Source organism: Leptopilina heterotoma, unplaced genomic scaffold (genome assembly GCF_015476425.1).
Source record: "Leptopilina heterotoma isolate Lh14 unplaced genomic scaffold, ASM1547642v1 Lhet_163, whole genome shotgun sequence".
In the NCBI taxonomy this organism is placed as follows: Eukaryota; Metazoa; Arthropoda; class Insecta; order Hymenoptera; family Figitidae; genus Leptopilina; species Leptopilina heterotoma.
The window spans coordinates 2,004,616-2,018,200 of NW_025110879.1; the positions used below are offsets into that span (position 1 = coordinate 2,004,616).

General features: G+C 28.9%; 1 protein-coding gene across 2 annotated transcripts in view; it reads left to right on the top strand.

Annotated features, from left to right (window-relative positions):
• Positions 1-13,585, top strand: part of LOC122498979 (transcription factor SOX-13) — an 87,949-nt gene that overhangs the window by 22,372 nt on the left and 51,992 nt on the right. For both annotated transcript variants that reach the window (XM_043606997.1, XM_043606996.1), the window contains exon 2: positions 9,658-10,335. In XM_043606997.1, the coding sequence (XP_043462932.1) occupies positions 9,658-10,335 (678 nt within the window). The remainder of the gene's footprint in view (positions 1-9,657; positions 10,336-13,585) is intronic.

Here is a 13,585-nt window from a genome sequence, read left to right on the forward strand (position 1 = left end):
CATTAATAGGAATGTTTTATTACTTGCTGTTTTTTGACTTTTAAGGCCAATTATCTAATTGACTTTTATTATCCGGAAAGAAGAGTGAATCGAATTGTTTGCATATTGTTATTATTAGATTTATTATATAGTTATTTATGAGACACAAATATATAATGAAAAGTGCCGCGGCCAATAGAATGTTTGCCAACCATAATGTGATGTAGAGATTTGTACGATTTTATGCACTTTGAAGTTTTATCAAAATTCCTTAAAATAAACTCGAATCTAATTTATTTATTGTACATATATAATTTACATATAATAAATGTCCAAGTAATTGAATTGCATATATGCATCTGTCTCATACTTTGACATTTTATTTTTTCTTTCAAGTAAATAAATTTTGATGTTGTAAATTAATTTCTTTTGTTCTAAATTAACAGAATAAATTCAAGAAATGTAGAAATCGATTAAACATCAAATATGTCTTTATATCGAATTACCGAAATATTTATATGTACTAAACTAAAAATAAACGGTTCTAATCGGATTTTTCGATTTTTAGTTTAAAAATGATTGCGCTTTAGAAGTAGGCAAGACAAGAGAGACTAGTGGGAAGTTTTCTCGCTTTCTTCACCGTACGAAATCTGATGAAGAAATGCAAAAAGTTGTTCGTAGAGTAAGGTTTTTGAATTAAGGGCAAAGAAGGAACGTAAAAGAGTTTTTTCAAAAGAAAAAAGGTGGCAGAGGCAGCGACAGTGGACCGACTGCATAAGTTGAACTGATAATATATTCTCAGTTGAAGGAAAAGACTGAAGAAAGATTGCTTTTACAAGGAGCCACACGTCGCATCGAATCGTGTCTCTCTCGACTTCTCTCCTTCCTCGACAAAACTTCCACTTGTATAAATGTATTTCTACTCTCAGTGAGTCACAAATTCTAGAAGAATTACGCTTGTACTAATCAAATTTCCTTATAATCAATGGAACGATTTTAAATTTTCAATTGTCGTCGATCCGATTTTTTCTAAACTCTATATATAAAAATCGGATCGATGTTGAAATCCCTTTAATAAGGGGTCGTTCACAAACTACGTCACGCTATTTCGAATTAATTTATTTAGCCCTCCTTCGCCCTTCGTCACATTTTTTACGTGGAAAATAAAATTTTTTCCACTATTCGTCACACCTCCAATCCTAGGGGATTATATATATTTTTCTTTTCTTTCTTTTTTTCTTAATATAATATATTTTCAAAGTGCTAAGCACTTTGCAATTATATTATATTAAGAAAAATCGTAAAATTTGCACAGTATTTCTGAAATATAAATAAAGGAATAAATAATAAAATAATAGTAAAAACCCCCTCGTGCAAACAATACTAAAAAAGGGCAGTTTCCGAAATCGAGAAACACATGTTGAAAAAGACAGAAAGCGCGGACGCACCAATACGAGGAAAATTTAACAGACGGAACGCTGTTGTGAGTAGTATGGTCCGCTCTGGCTCATACATAAACAAGAGATCGTCCGACGCAGCATCAAAAGAAGAGACTCTAGCTGGGACTCCATTATGTAGAGCATATCCCACGCCGCGGCCCGACGTCGCTTCTATAAAGAATACTAACGATATGGCTTTCTCTGCTCGCCACGTTTTCCATCTTCCCTTTCCCAATTTTCCTTCCTTTTTCATCTCTCAGACCTCTGCATCCCCTCTTCCTTCTTTTAAAACCGTTGCAACTTTTTCCCTTTTTTTTTACTTTATTTTCTTCCGAAAAAAAATTAAGTCTGTACCGCACACTGCGTAATACACTAAGACATCAAAAGCAACTTGAAAATTATCAAAGATTCCTTTCGTTTCAAACAGGGTGTCTACTGACCGGGAAATACGGGAAAACCGGAAAAGGCCGGGAATAAGCCATGAATTTTATGCCAAACCGGGAATTTTTACACCAAATTAAAAAAAGTTTTATTATTTTAATTTGTATTTAAAAAATAGCTGTTGTTTCAATATAGATATTTATACTGTTCTCTAAATTTGAATTAGTTAAAAATAATTAATTTGATAGTAAAAAATCAGTCACTGATTCAAATACTTTTTTTTAATTTTTGAAGTAAAATAAAAGTAAATTTACTTCAAAAGTAGTTAAACTCACTTTTGAAATAGAGAATTTTATTTTTGCAAACAGTAAAAAGTGTTGTATATGGAAATAATTTTACTTTATGCGTAAAAATGTAATAAAGGTTATACTTTATTCGTTTTTTCCGTGTAAGAGCAGAAAAAAGGTTTGAAAAAAAATGTAAGCTTTAATTTTGTCGTGTTAAAAGGCGAATTATTTACAGGTGTATAGTGAACCCTCAGGTTCGTGCGGACAGAATAATTGAAGGGTTCCCGCATTAGGGACCAACTGGGGTTACAATCGAGAGGGTGACAGCAAAAGGTGTATAGTTAAAGGGTGGTTGCAAAATCGGTGCAGGCTCGAATCGAACATTCACTAAACCTACATGTGGAGTCAAAGCAATTAATCATATGAACAAATGTAAACCGATTAAATTCTATTCTAAAGACTCGTTTCGTTATTTTTACATTAAACATTTTTACTGTTATTATTCTTTTAAAGATATTATAATAATAATAATTATTATTATTATTAAAATATTGCTTCGCAACACTTTTGATTCGTTTTTTATCTCAATTTGATATCCTTAGAAAAACTGTGACTGCAAAACCTAGAACTATAAAAAATAAAAAAGTTATTAAAAAATAACCTGGCGCAATGGTGAATAAAAATTCAAAGATTTAGTAGCAAAACAGTAATTTCTAATTAGTAAAATTTACTAATTGAAAGCAAAAATTTAGTCACTAATTAAAATTTAGAGAATGGCGAGGAGAATAGTTGGTTAACGTGGCCCGTCGCGAGACTATAACACGATCACACCGGATGCGATCTCTGGCAATTTGTTAAAGCGGAAGTTAAAATGCAATAAACGTGTGGCAATTGGTTGTCCTTCTTCCCCACATTCGTTCTAAATTCGACAGTCTGTATTAGTCCATTCTAAAATTGACATTGTCCAGACCACCCCATAATATGACCCGACACCCTCATCCCGTCACTTGAGCCCTAACAGATGCTTCGTTACACTCCGAAAACTGAGATGCTTCTATTGTGCCACTTTTAGAAAGGCAAAGTCAAACCCAGTGTTCTACAATAAGCTTGTATTTATATATTATTCCCGACACGAACATCCACTTTATGTTCTCGAAACAAATCTTTTACTTTTTCTATTTCTTCTTTTTCCTTTCAATCTACAAACAAAATTGAATATTTTATTTACCCTTTGCGTCTTCTATTTTTGACAAATAATTTTGTTGATTTCAATGAAAAAAAAGGAGAAGAAGAAGGAAAAAATTCTTAAGTGGATTGAGTGTTTTTTCTTGTGCTCTCTTATTCTTTGAAAACATGAGAATGTTTTGGCAACTGCGTTAAAAATTAGTAGAGGAAGTTGATGCTGAATACAGCTGGAAACCGTTGACTGCCGTTGACTCTTCTCTCTCGATATTGTTACAATACTCCCGACCACTACATAATCCGCACATTAAAGACACATACACATAAGATAAAATCATTTCTCAAATATATATATATACATATATTCACAACAGTAGTTTCAATGATAAATTATCTATGAAGTAACAAGAGTGTAACTGGGATGTACGACCTTTCCTGATAAGAACGGCACAAGCTAGCAGATTAATCTCCGAGCATCATTCAGTTTACAAAATGTCTTAATATGTTGCAACTTCGTAATAAATTATTCCCTCGCATATCGCACTGTGTTAATATCAACGACAAAAAAAAAGAAAATAATAATTATTGTCAAGATGCGCGCAACACTGTTACTTATCAAATTATATATTTTACATTCTTTCATTTTACAATAATAAATTTTTCCAAACATACAATAATATTGGAAAATTTGCTTCTCGTCGATTCAAATATTATTATTATTATTATTAAATAAATGCCAACAACCCATTTCAATGCTATGTAATAATTTGAATTATTAATTTTAATGATCTGCTTGAATCATCGAACCAATTAATCAAACTTAATTACTCAATTGATTCACTGCACGAGGAATAAATTAAAAACGTATAGTATAAAATCAGAGGAGAGACTAGAAAAATGAAAATAATTTATTAATTATATTTCTATTGGTACATATTAAAACTGTTCCTTGCAGAGTTGACGGAAGATGCAAATATTGTAACGTATCTTTTATTTTTGACGATTATGACGAATATATAATCGTTGCATCGATAGGAAACGATATACTCTAAATTTTAATTAGTAAAACAAAAAATGTTTATTAATTTAAATTAGTTGACTTTTTGCTTTTGAATTTGTAAATTTTACTAATAAATAGTAAGTTCTACAAGTTTGATATTTTTTCTATTTTAATAAAGTTTCACAAAATTAAATTATTTAAAAATTTTATTAAAATCCGTCGAAAGAATTCAATTATTTTCAAAAGTAATGAAATTCTTCGCAATAATTCAATTATGTTAAAAATTTTTTTTAAAATTCTCGTCAAAATTTCAATTATCTTTATAAATAATAAAATTTTTCTCCAAAATTCAATTATTTTCAAAAATTTTAATAAAATTCTTGGCAAAATTTCAATTATTTTCAAACACTTTTCTCAATTCGATAAAATTCTTTTTACAGAGATTCAATTATTTTTAACACAATTTTAATCGTACTCCTCAAAAAATATTATTTTTAAAAATTTTATTAAAATTCGTCGAAAGAATTAAATTATATTTGATATTTCTAGAAACTGTAAAAAAATTTTTCTCAAGAATTCAAATATTTCTATAAATAGCAAAATTCTTCAGATTTACTAAATTTTTTTGAATATTATTTTTAAAAAATATTCTTCACAAGAATTCAATTATTTTTATAAATTTCCATAAAATTCTAAAAAGCAATTCAATTATTTTCAAAAGTAATAAAATTCTTCGCAAAAATTCAATTATGTTAAAAAAATTTTAAGAATTCTCGTTAAAATTCTTGGCAAAATTTCAATTATTTTCAAAACACTTTTCTCAATTCAATCAAATTTTTTTTACAGAAATTCAATTATTTTTAATAAAATTTTAATTGAACTCCACGAAGAATGTAATTATTCTTAAAATTTTTATTAAATTTTGTCAAAAGAATTCAATTATATAACAATTTTTTTTAATAAATTCTTTATGAGTATTTAATTTTACAAAGCATTCAATTCTTTTTTAATAAATTATTTTTTTTTGTATTTAAATAATTGAATTCTTGCAGAATTCTAATAAAAATTGATTTAAATATGAATTTCAGTTAAAATTGTAAATAATAATTGAATATTAAACTCTTTTAATTTGAATTAGTAAAAATGTTTTCTAATTTGAATTAGTAACTGACTTTTTGCTTTTGAATTAGCAGATCTTTGAAAGTTTGGATTTTTCATACTTTTAACTGAAAATTGTGTAGATATAATTTTTTTTTAAAAGTTTAATGAAACTTTTTTGAAACTATTTTAAGTTTTTATTTTCTACTGTATATTTGAATGAAGAATTTCCGAATAATAGATGAAATTTTGTAAAATTGAATTGTAAATTTGTAAACAAAAGTATTTCAAAATTTTCAAAGAAATTTTTCAAAAATTATTAAAAATAATTAATTTAAAGAAGAATTTTAGTTATAAATTCTGGAAAACAATAATTGATTTGAAATGATGAAAATAATTTTAAAGAAGTTACAGTAAAAATATTTTTATAATATAAAAAAATGATTTTATCACTCGGTCAACTTTAATTATTATAAAACATGAATAAATCGATTGCTCCGAGTCGAAGACTTGGACTGATCGATTTCTTCATGTTTTATAACAATTTTTTATAAGTTGTTTAATTTCAAAAAAATTTGTATTTGAATGTTTTTAAAATTTTAATTCTTATGGAAAAATAAATATTTATTTAAAAAAGAATTAAACCTTTTTCTAAGTAATAATTTTGAAACTGAATCAGAATATTCTTTAGAGTCAAGAAAAAGTAAGAATTTCGTCTGGAAAGCAGAAAAAAAGAAAAATTAAATTTTTATCGGAATTATTTAATTTTTTAAAAATATAAATGTAGGTTTTAAAAACCTGGAAAATTCGCAGGAAATTTGTAATGAGCAAAAGCGTGGCAACCCTGGATTATTATAATTTCGATATTCGATATTTTATCGATTATTTATGGCGATATTATCATTCCTACAATATATCGCTATGAATTAAAAAATCTCAAGAAGCAGTGAATATTTTCTAAAATATATACATTGTGAAATTCGTATGGAATATATAATTATAATGTCATTGTTGGCCTGAAATAATGACAAGAGGATATTGTAACTGTGTCTGATAATGAAATTGCGATAAACTCGCGAGATGTACTATTTCCCGCCTGAACTGTTAAAAGATAATCCTCCCGAGACTCTCTCCCTCCCCCTCTCTCTTTCCCTCCTCCTTCCCCCCTCTCTGTCTTCCCCTTTGCTTTGCAAAACTTTCAGCGCCACGCAAATCGTCATTCATTCATGTGCTTGGTACAGTCATAAACTTCCAAGAAGAAGTCAATTCGCAATGCGGTAATGAAATGCGGCTTCAAATAAAGAGGGCAAAAGAAAAATGAAATATTCAAACACTATGCATTTTTTTACTCCTTAATCTGTAGACTTAATAAATATATCTAGATAAAAACACGTGTTTTTATATAAAATATTTTTTAGTTTTATTATCTTTTAATGTTAAGAAACAATTCGACCGATTGTTTATGAATTAAAGAACGTAGTAAAATGTATTAAGTAACGTAATATATCACGAGTAACGTAAAAATCAGGGCGAATCTTAAACTTTGGTTCTAGGATTTATCGAAATTTTCGTTTAATAAGCTTTAAGGGTGTTTTAAATTTTAAGGGTCAAAATTCAAATGTTAGGTGACGAATATTGTCTCAAAGTTTATTTCAATTGAAAACGACCTGATAAGAAAAAATTCCGGGTGGCGAACATAACCTCAAAATTTAGTTGGAAAAATCGTTAAATATAACTATAAAAAATGTAGGTACTAAATCTTTATATTACCGTTTGAATGGTAAAAATGTGTCATGTGCACGACTCAATGTCACCATCTGGCCAAATCTTGTACCCGAGTTCTTTTGTTTTTATTAACTCGAAATACTTTGCTATATATATTCAAGAAGCCATTATACACCAAACTTCCGTTCACGAAAAGAAAGAAATCTCCTTTGCTTAATATATATAAAAATAACGAGCTTATTTACCCACACGAATGAGATGTATCTACTGCGAGAATCAACTGTAGTTATATATCTCTGTAGACATCTTGGAAAACTCTTGTCAATTTTGCAAACGAACGAAACCGCCGCTTTCCATAATGCGCCGTACGTTTGATGTCGATTTTCCCCTTCCAATTTTTCGCCGCGCATCAACCAACCTAAATCAAAACTCCGCTACTTATCAAAGGCAATATTTGCTTTTCCACCTCCACCTTTTATGCTGCCGTTTCTTCTTCTTCTCCTTCTAAAAATCAAGAAAAATTAACCCTCTTCTCTTCTCTTGGAAAAGTTATTTTCGTCTTTGGGAATTGATCAAAATTTATTATGAAAGACGATTTACTTTGTGTTTTATAATTTTGTTGAGCGGTCGTATGATTTTAAGCTCGGGGGGAATCACTGTGAACAAGTAGCTCCATCTCCGAACGTTTACTCGAAACTATCGATTATCTCGAATCGCCTCTTTTTCCCGCGAAAATTTGAACTTTGCTTGTATTATTCTTTCTCTACTTTATCCTTAATCTATTTGGGTATTTATAACAATAAAATCTTTCAATTATAAATTATTTTTAATAATAATAATAATAATAATAATAATAATAATAATAATATTAGTGCATAATAAAAATGAATAACTAATAAACAACGAACATTAATAAATTTAAAAAAATAACATTGTAAAAAAGTATAAAAAAATCAGTGAAGAAATATGAAGAAAATTTTTCAACGAGCATTAATATATTTTAAGAAAATTAACATTGTAAAAAAGTATAAAAAATCAGTAAAGAAATATGAAGCAAATGTATTCTTAAACATTAAAATTTTTTTTAAAGAATTAACATTGTAAGAAAGTATTAAAAAAAATCAGTGAAGAAATATGAAGAAAATATTTCCTTAAACATTAAAAATTTTTTTTAAAAATTAACATTCTAAGAAAGTATAAAAAAATCAGTAAAGAAATATGAAGAAAATATTTCAACGAACATTAATAAATTTTAAGAAAATTAACATTGTAACACTGTAAAAAGAAAGGTACTAATTAAGTACCAATTTTAGTACTAAATCGTAATTTGGTTCTATTTTAGTACCGAAATCAGCTCTAATTTAAAACCTTTATTTTACAGTGAAGAAAGTATAAAAAAATCAGTGAAGAAATATGAAGAAAATATTTCCTTAATAATTCTTCAAATATCTTTAGTTACATGATGATTATGGGTCATTGAACTTTCAACTGTTTATAAGAATCATTATTTAACTTTATGAGCAAGAAACAATAATTTTTGTTTTTAAGAATTTTGACCCATCGAGGAGTTTTTATTTTTAATTTGGTCTCAAGTATGAATCGCGATAAGTTCGACACAAATTCCGACGAATTGTCTGCAAATTAAATGGGGTCATTCGAGAGCGATACCCTATCCAAATATATTGTAAGAAAATAAATTGAAACATTTTTTTTTTCAAGTCGGTCATAACATAATTTTCGAATTTAAAAAAAAAATCGAAAATTCAGAAGGTTATAAAACGTATTAAATAATAAAATAGGAAAAATGGAAATATTCAATGACCTATAATTTATATATTAAAATTTATGCAAAGTTTATTATAAAACGGTCATTTAAAAGGTAACAAAGAAATCTCGAGAGGTTGCCAATAAAAATATTGTTTTGAAATAACGCATAAAGATTGACAGTGGAGGAAAGATTTTATCGCAGTTTTTTGTAATGTCTTGTAGTAAACAATAAAATAAGGGAAAAAATATTTCTTTAGGATCGGATTTAAAAGAAATACTTTTATGTGAGTGTGTTTACATATTTTATAAATTCAGATTTGTTTTTTCTTTTTGCATTTAGTGATGACGCAGTGGCAGCCTTGTGGCGCTAATTGCGCGATTAAGATTTAGTAATTTGTAGACGGAAATTAATGGATAACTTGCGACGACTAGTATTGCAAGAGGTAAATTAACGCCATGGCAGATGCCCAGGTAGTTTAGATGTTCGTGTCCGGCGACCGAAATCTATTGGGATGTAAGGAGTAACTATTCTATCGACGGCTCATTGCCACCTGGCTACATCTCGAGCCATTCCTCTAAACGCCTCGATTCTAATTCCTCGACCAATTTCCGATTCTCGATTGCCTGACTTATCTACTTCTTCATGATGAAACACCATTTCTCCTAAATTAGTTTTCCTCTCATTCAATGCAACTAATATTTTCCTTCTTTGGATTTCCAAATTGTTTCCGAATTTCTAAGAATTAAAAATACAGTTCTTCGGGATTTGTTTATAAGGAAGAATCGTTTAATGTTTCAGGCTAAGGATGTCCTCTAAGAGGAAGTCGCCACCAACAAAGTTATCGGAGGGCGGGGGCGGTGCGGGTACAGTGGCGGGCGAAGAGGAGGAGGACACCACCTCGTCTTTGGCGGGTGCAGGTGGTGATATTCCCGAAGAGGTCATCACCTCCGTCGACATTGAGGACTGCTACTCCCTGAGGAGACCAGATTGCGAGTCGTCCGGCTGCTCCTCGCCGGGGACAACGAGTGAGCCCGAGTTGCGAGACTCGCCGTCCCCATCGCCGAACTCACCGCCAACCTCCAAGAGACAAAGGCTGCTCTTCCTCTCGAACCAGGAGAATCTCTCCTACCACAATCACCACACGAACACGTCCTCGTCATCGGGGGGCATTCTCGAACCCGCCAGCTCATCCGAGTGCGGCTCACCACCCACTGTACTCGCCGACTCCTACTACTCCCATCAGGTCCACCATCACCACCACCATCATCATCACAACAACAACAACACCGTCACGCAAAATAATAACAACAACAACGGCACTGGACCCACTGCCGCCGGAAGCAAGAGGTCCATGGACGACGTCCTCAAGAGGCTCACCTGCAAAATGAACACTGGCTCCCTCTGTCTCCAGGACGACGCTAACAATAGGCGGACACCCCCGCCATCCTCCACGCCCACCAGTCATAACACTCACAGGTTAGTGCGGCTTTTTTGATTCTAAATTCTTTACCTAAAATTTGGTCAAAGCTCACTTAAGGCTCACTTAAGGCTCAAGAGCCGTTTGAAGCTAAAAATTCTATTAAGACCTAAATTTCGATCAAAGCTCCCTTAAGGCTCACTCCTAGCTCAAGGCTCACTTAAGGCTCAAGGACTGTTTGAAGCTAAAAATAATACTAAGACTTGTTTGAAGCTAAAAACTTGACTAAGGCTTAAAGCTCAAGGCTCACCTTAGGCTCAAGACTTGTTTAAGGCTCACTAAAGGCTAAAAACTTTTTTGAAGCTAAAAACACATCTAAAACTAAAGATTCATCGTCTAAAACTTAAGATTTTCAAGCGAGTCCTAAAAGTCTTTGTTAAGCTTTAAGCTTAAAAGTCTTAAGTCTTAGACGAATATTTAGTTTTAAATGTGTTTTTAGCTTCAAAAAATTCTTCAGCCTTAAGTGAGCCTTGAGCCTTAAGCGAGTCTTAAACAAGTCTTAAGCCTAAGGTGAGCATTGAGCTATACGCTCAATATTTATTTATTATTTTTCCATAGAAATGAAGATTTTCAAAAATTTTAAATTCAAACCTTTTTGAAATTAAACAACTTATAATAATTAAAGATTACCAAGTGATAAAATCATTATTTTACATTATAATCCTTTTGTTACTGGACCTTCTTCACAATTATTTTCATTATTTAAATTCAATTATAATTTTCTACAGTTTTTAACTAAAATTCTTCTCTAAATCAATTATTTTCAATAATTTTCGAAAAAGTTCTTTTTGAGAATTTTCAAATACATTTCTTTACAATACAATTTTACGTGTCAATTATTCGGAAATTCTTCAATATTAAATAATATTGTAGAAAATAAAAAATTCAAATAATTTTGAAAAAATTCAATTAAACTTTTTCAAAAGAATTAATTCTACAGAATTATTAGTTAAAAGTATGGAAAATTCAAATTTTCCAAAAATGATAATTTGCAACCTTTTAAAATTCAATTATTGATAAAAATTAACGATATAATGCTTTTAATATTAAATTTTTATTAGAAAATTCTACGAGAATTCAAACAAGTTTATTAACATTTTTGACAATAATATTGAATTTCTGTGAAGAATTTTATGAAAACTAAAAAAAATAATTGAATTTCTGCTAAAAATGTTATTTTTTAAAAGAATTGAATTTTTGGCAAGAATTTTGTTATTTATTAAAAGATAATTGAATTCTTTCCAAGAAATTTATTTGAAAGATATGAAAATAATTGAATTTCTGTGAAGAATTTTATGACATTTTTGAAAATAATTGAATTCCTCCTAAAAATGTTGTTATTTTTGAAAATAATTGAATTTCTGCAAAGAATTTTGTTATTTATAATGATAATTGAATTCTTGACAAGAATTGTATTACAATTTTTAAAAATAATTGAATTTTTTCAGAGAATTTTTAAATAATTATTAATAATTGAATTCGTTTTTTAAATCAATTTTTAATAAAAAATTTACGAAAATTCAATTATTGAAATTCAAAAATAAATCAGTTATTGAATAATTAAATTTTTGTTAAAATTAAATTCTCATAAAGAATTTTGTCAACAAATTTTTAAATAATTAAATTCTTTTGACGAATTTTAATAAAATTTTTAAGAATAATCACATTTTTCAAAAAATTCGATTAAAATTGTATCAAAAATAATTAAAATCCTGAAATAATTGAATTTCTGAAAAAAAATGTCTAACTCTTGAAAATAATTTTATTCTCGTGATTAATATTGTTATTTAAGAAAATAATTTAATTTTGCAAAGAATTTTACTAAAATTTTTGATAACAATTGAATTTAATAATTTTTGAACATAATTGAATTTCTGTGAATAATTTTATTACTTTTGGAAATAATTGAACTTCTGCAATGATATATTGTAACTTCTTCAAAATTCAATTTTTTTTTAGTGTTTTTAACTAAAATTCTTCTATAAATCCATAATTTTTAGTAATTAATAAAATTTTTTAAAAAACTAAGTTTTTAAAAATATCTAATTACATTCATTCAAAATTGAGAGTTTTGTTATGAATTTTAAAAATTCAATTTTTTCCAGAAAAAAGGTATGTAAGTAGCAAAGAGTTTTAAGGTTACCTGTTCGTTTTTTACACTAAATTATAATTTTTTATTTTAGGCGCAAAGAAGCTTTAAACGTCAGTGGTCTATATTTAGAATTCATCTTCTTTAAATATTTTTATTCCAAAAAAATACAGACATAACCTAAAATTGTTTGCTTCTTATATTTATACCTTTCTTCAGAGTGCGTCACTTGTATTTTTGTTTGCGTTACAAGTAATTTTTTAGTTTTGAGGTTATGTTAGGTTTATCTGCCCACCTAGCTTAGTTATTACAACCTAAAAGTCTAAAATTTGGTACACATGTATATTGTCAAAAAAATATAATAATCCAAATTGAAGATGTTTTCAAAGAAGAAAAATTTGTTCTGTAATTTATCGTTAATTCTTTCAATCACTTTTTTATGCTTTTGCGCGTCTTCTTTATATAACCTTGAAAAGAAAACAAGAAAAAATATGCCTTCATACACATCATTGTATAAATCTTGACTTGTTGGACAAAAAAATTGTGGTTACACACTATCAAACGATATCAAACAGTACAAAGCATCGATTCATGCACAATCTGCTACCTCTTTCGATTATTAAACGACTGTAGCGATATCGCTCTCAGGGCATGGTAATAAGTTCTTTGTGGAAAAAATACAAGAAACATCTGGTTTTCTTGTTATTAAATATTTGCGCCTAAGAAACGAGATTTTTATATTCCAAGTGGAATTTCTCTATCTTCATATAAAATTTATTATCCCCTTTAATGATCTCCTTAAATCTATTTTCATTTTTTAAGAAATGAAAACATTTTTCATTATGCAGGCATAATTTATGAATGTATTGTAATAATTAGTTTAATGCCCTCTATAACAGAGGTAGATAAGGGATTAAATGCCGAGCCGAGAGCAGATAAGAATTTTCCCCCAAGATTTCTTATCTGACTTTTGATTTTGTCCTTTTCGTTTGGTATCTTTCCCATCAAGGAGAATTTATACTTCCAAATGGATGTCTTTGGCATTCTTGTATTTTTTCTTCCTCCTCCTCTTCTTCTTCCCGCGACTCGTTTATATTCGTAGTTATCTTGTGCTCGGCTATTTGATAACGACCCACGGTTTACGGCCGGACTTTGTGGCT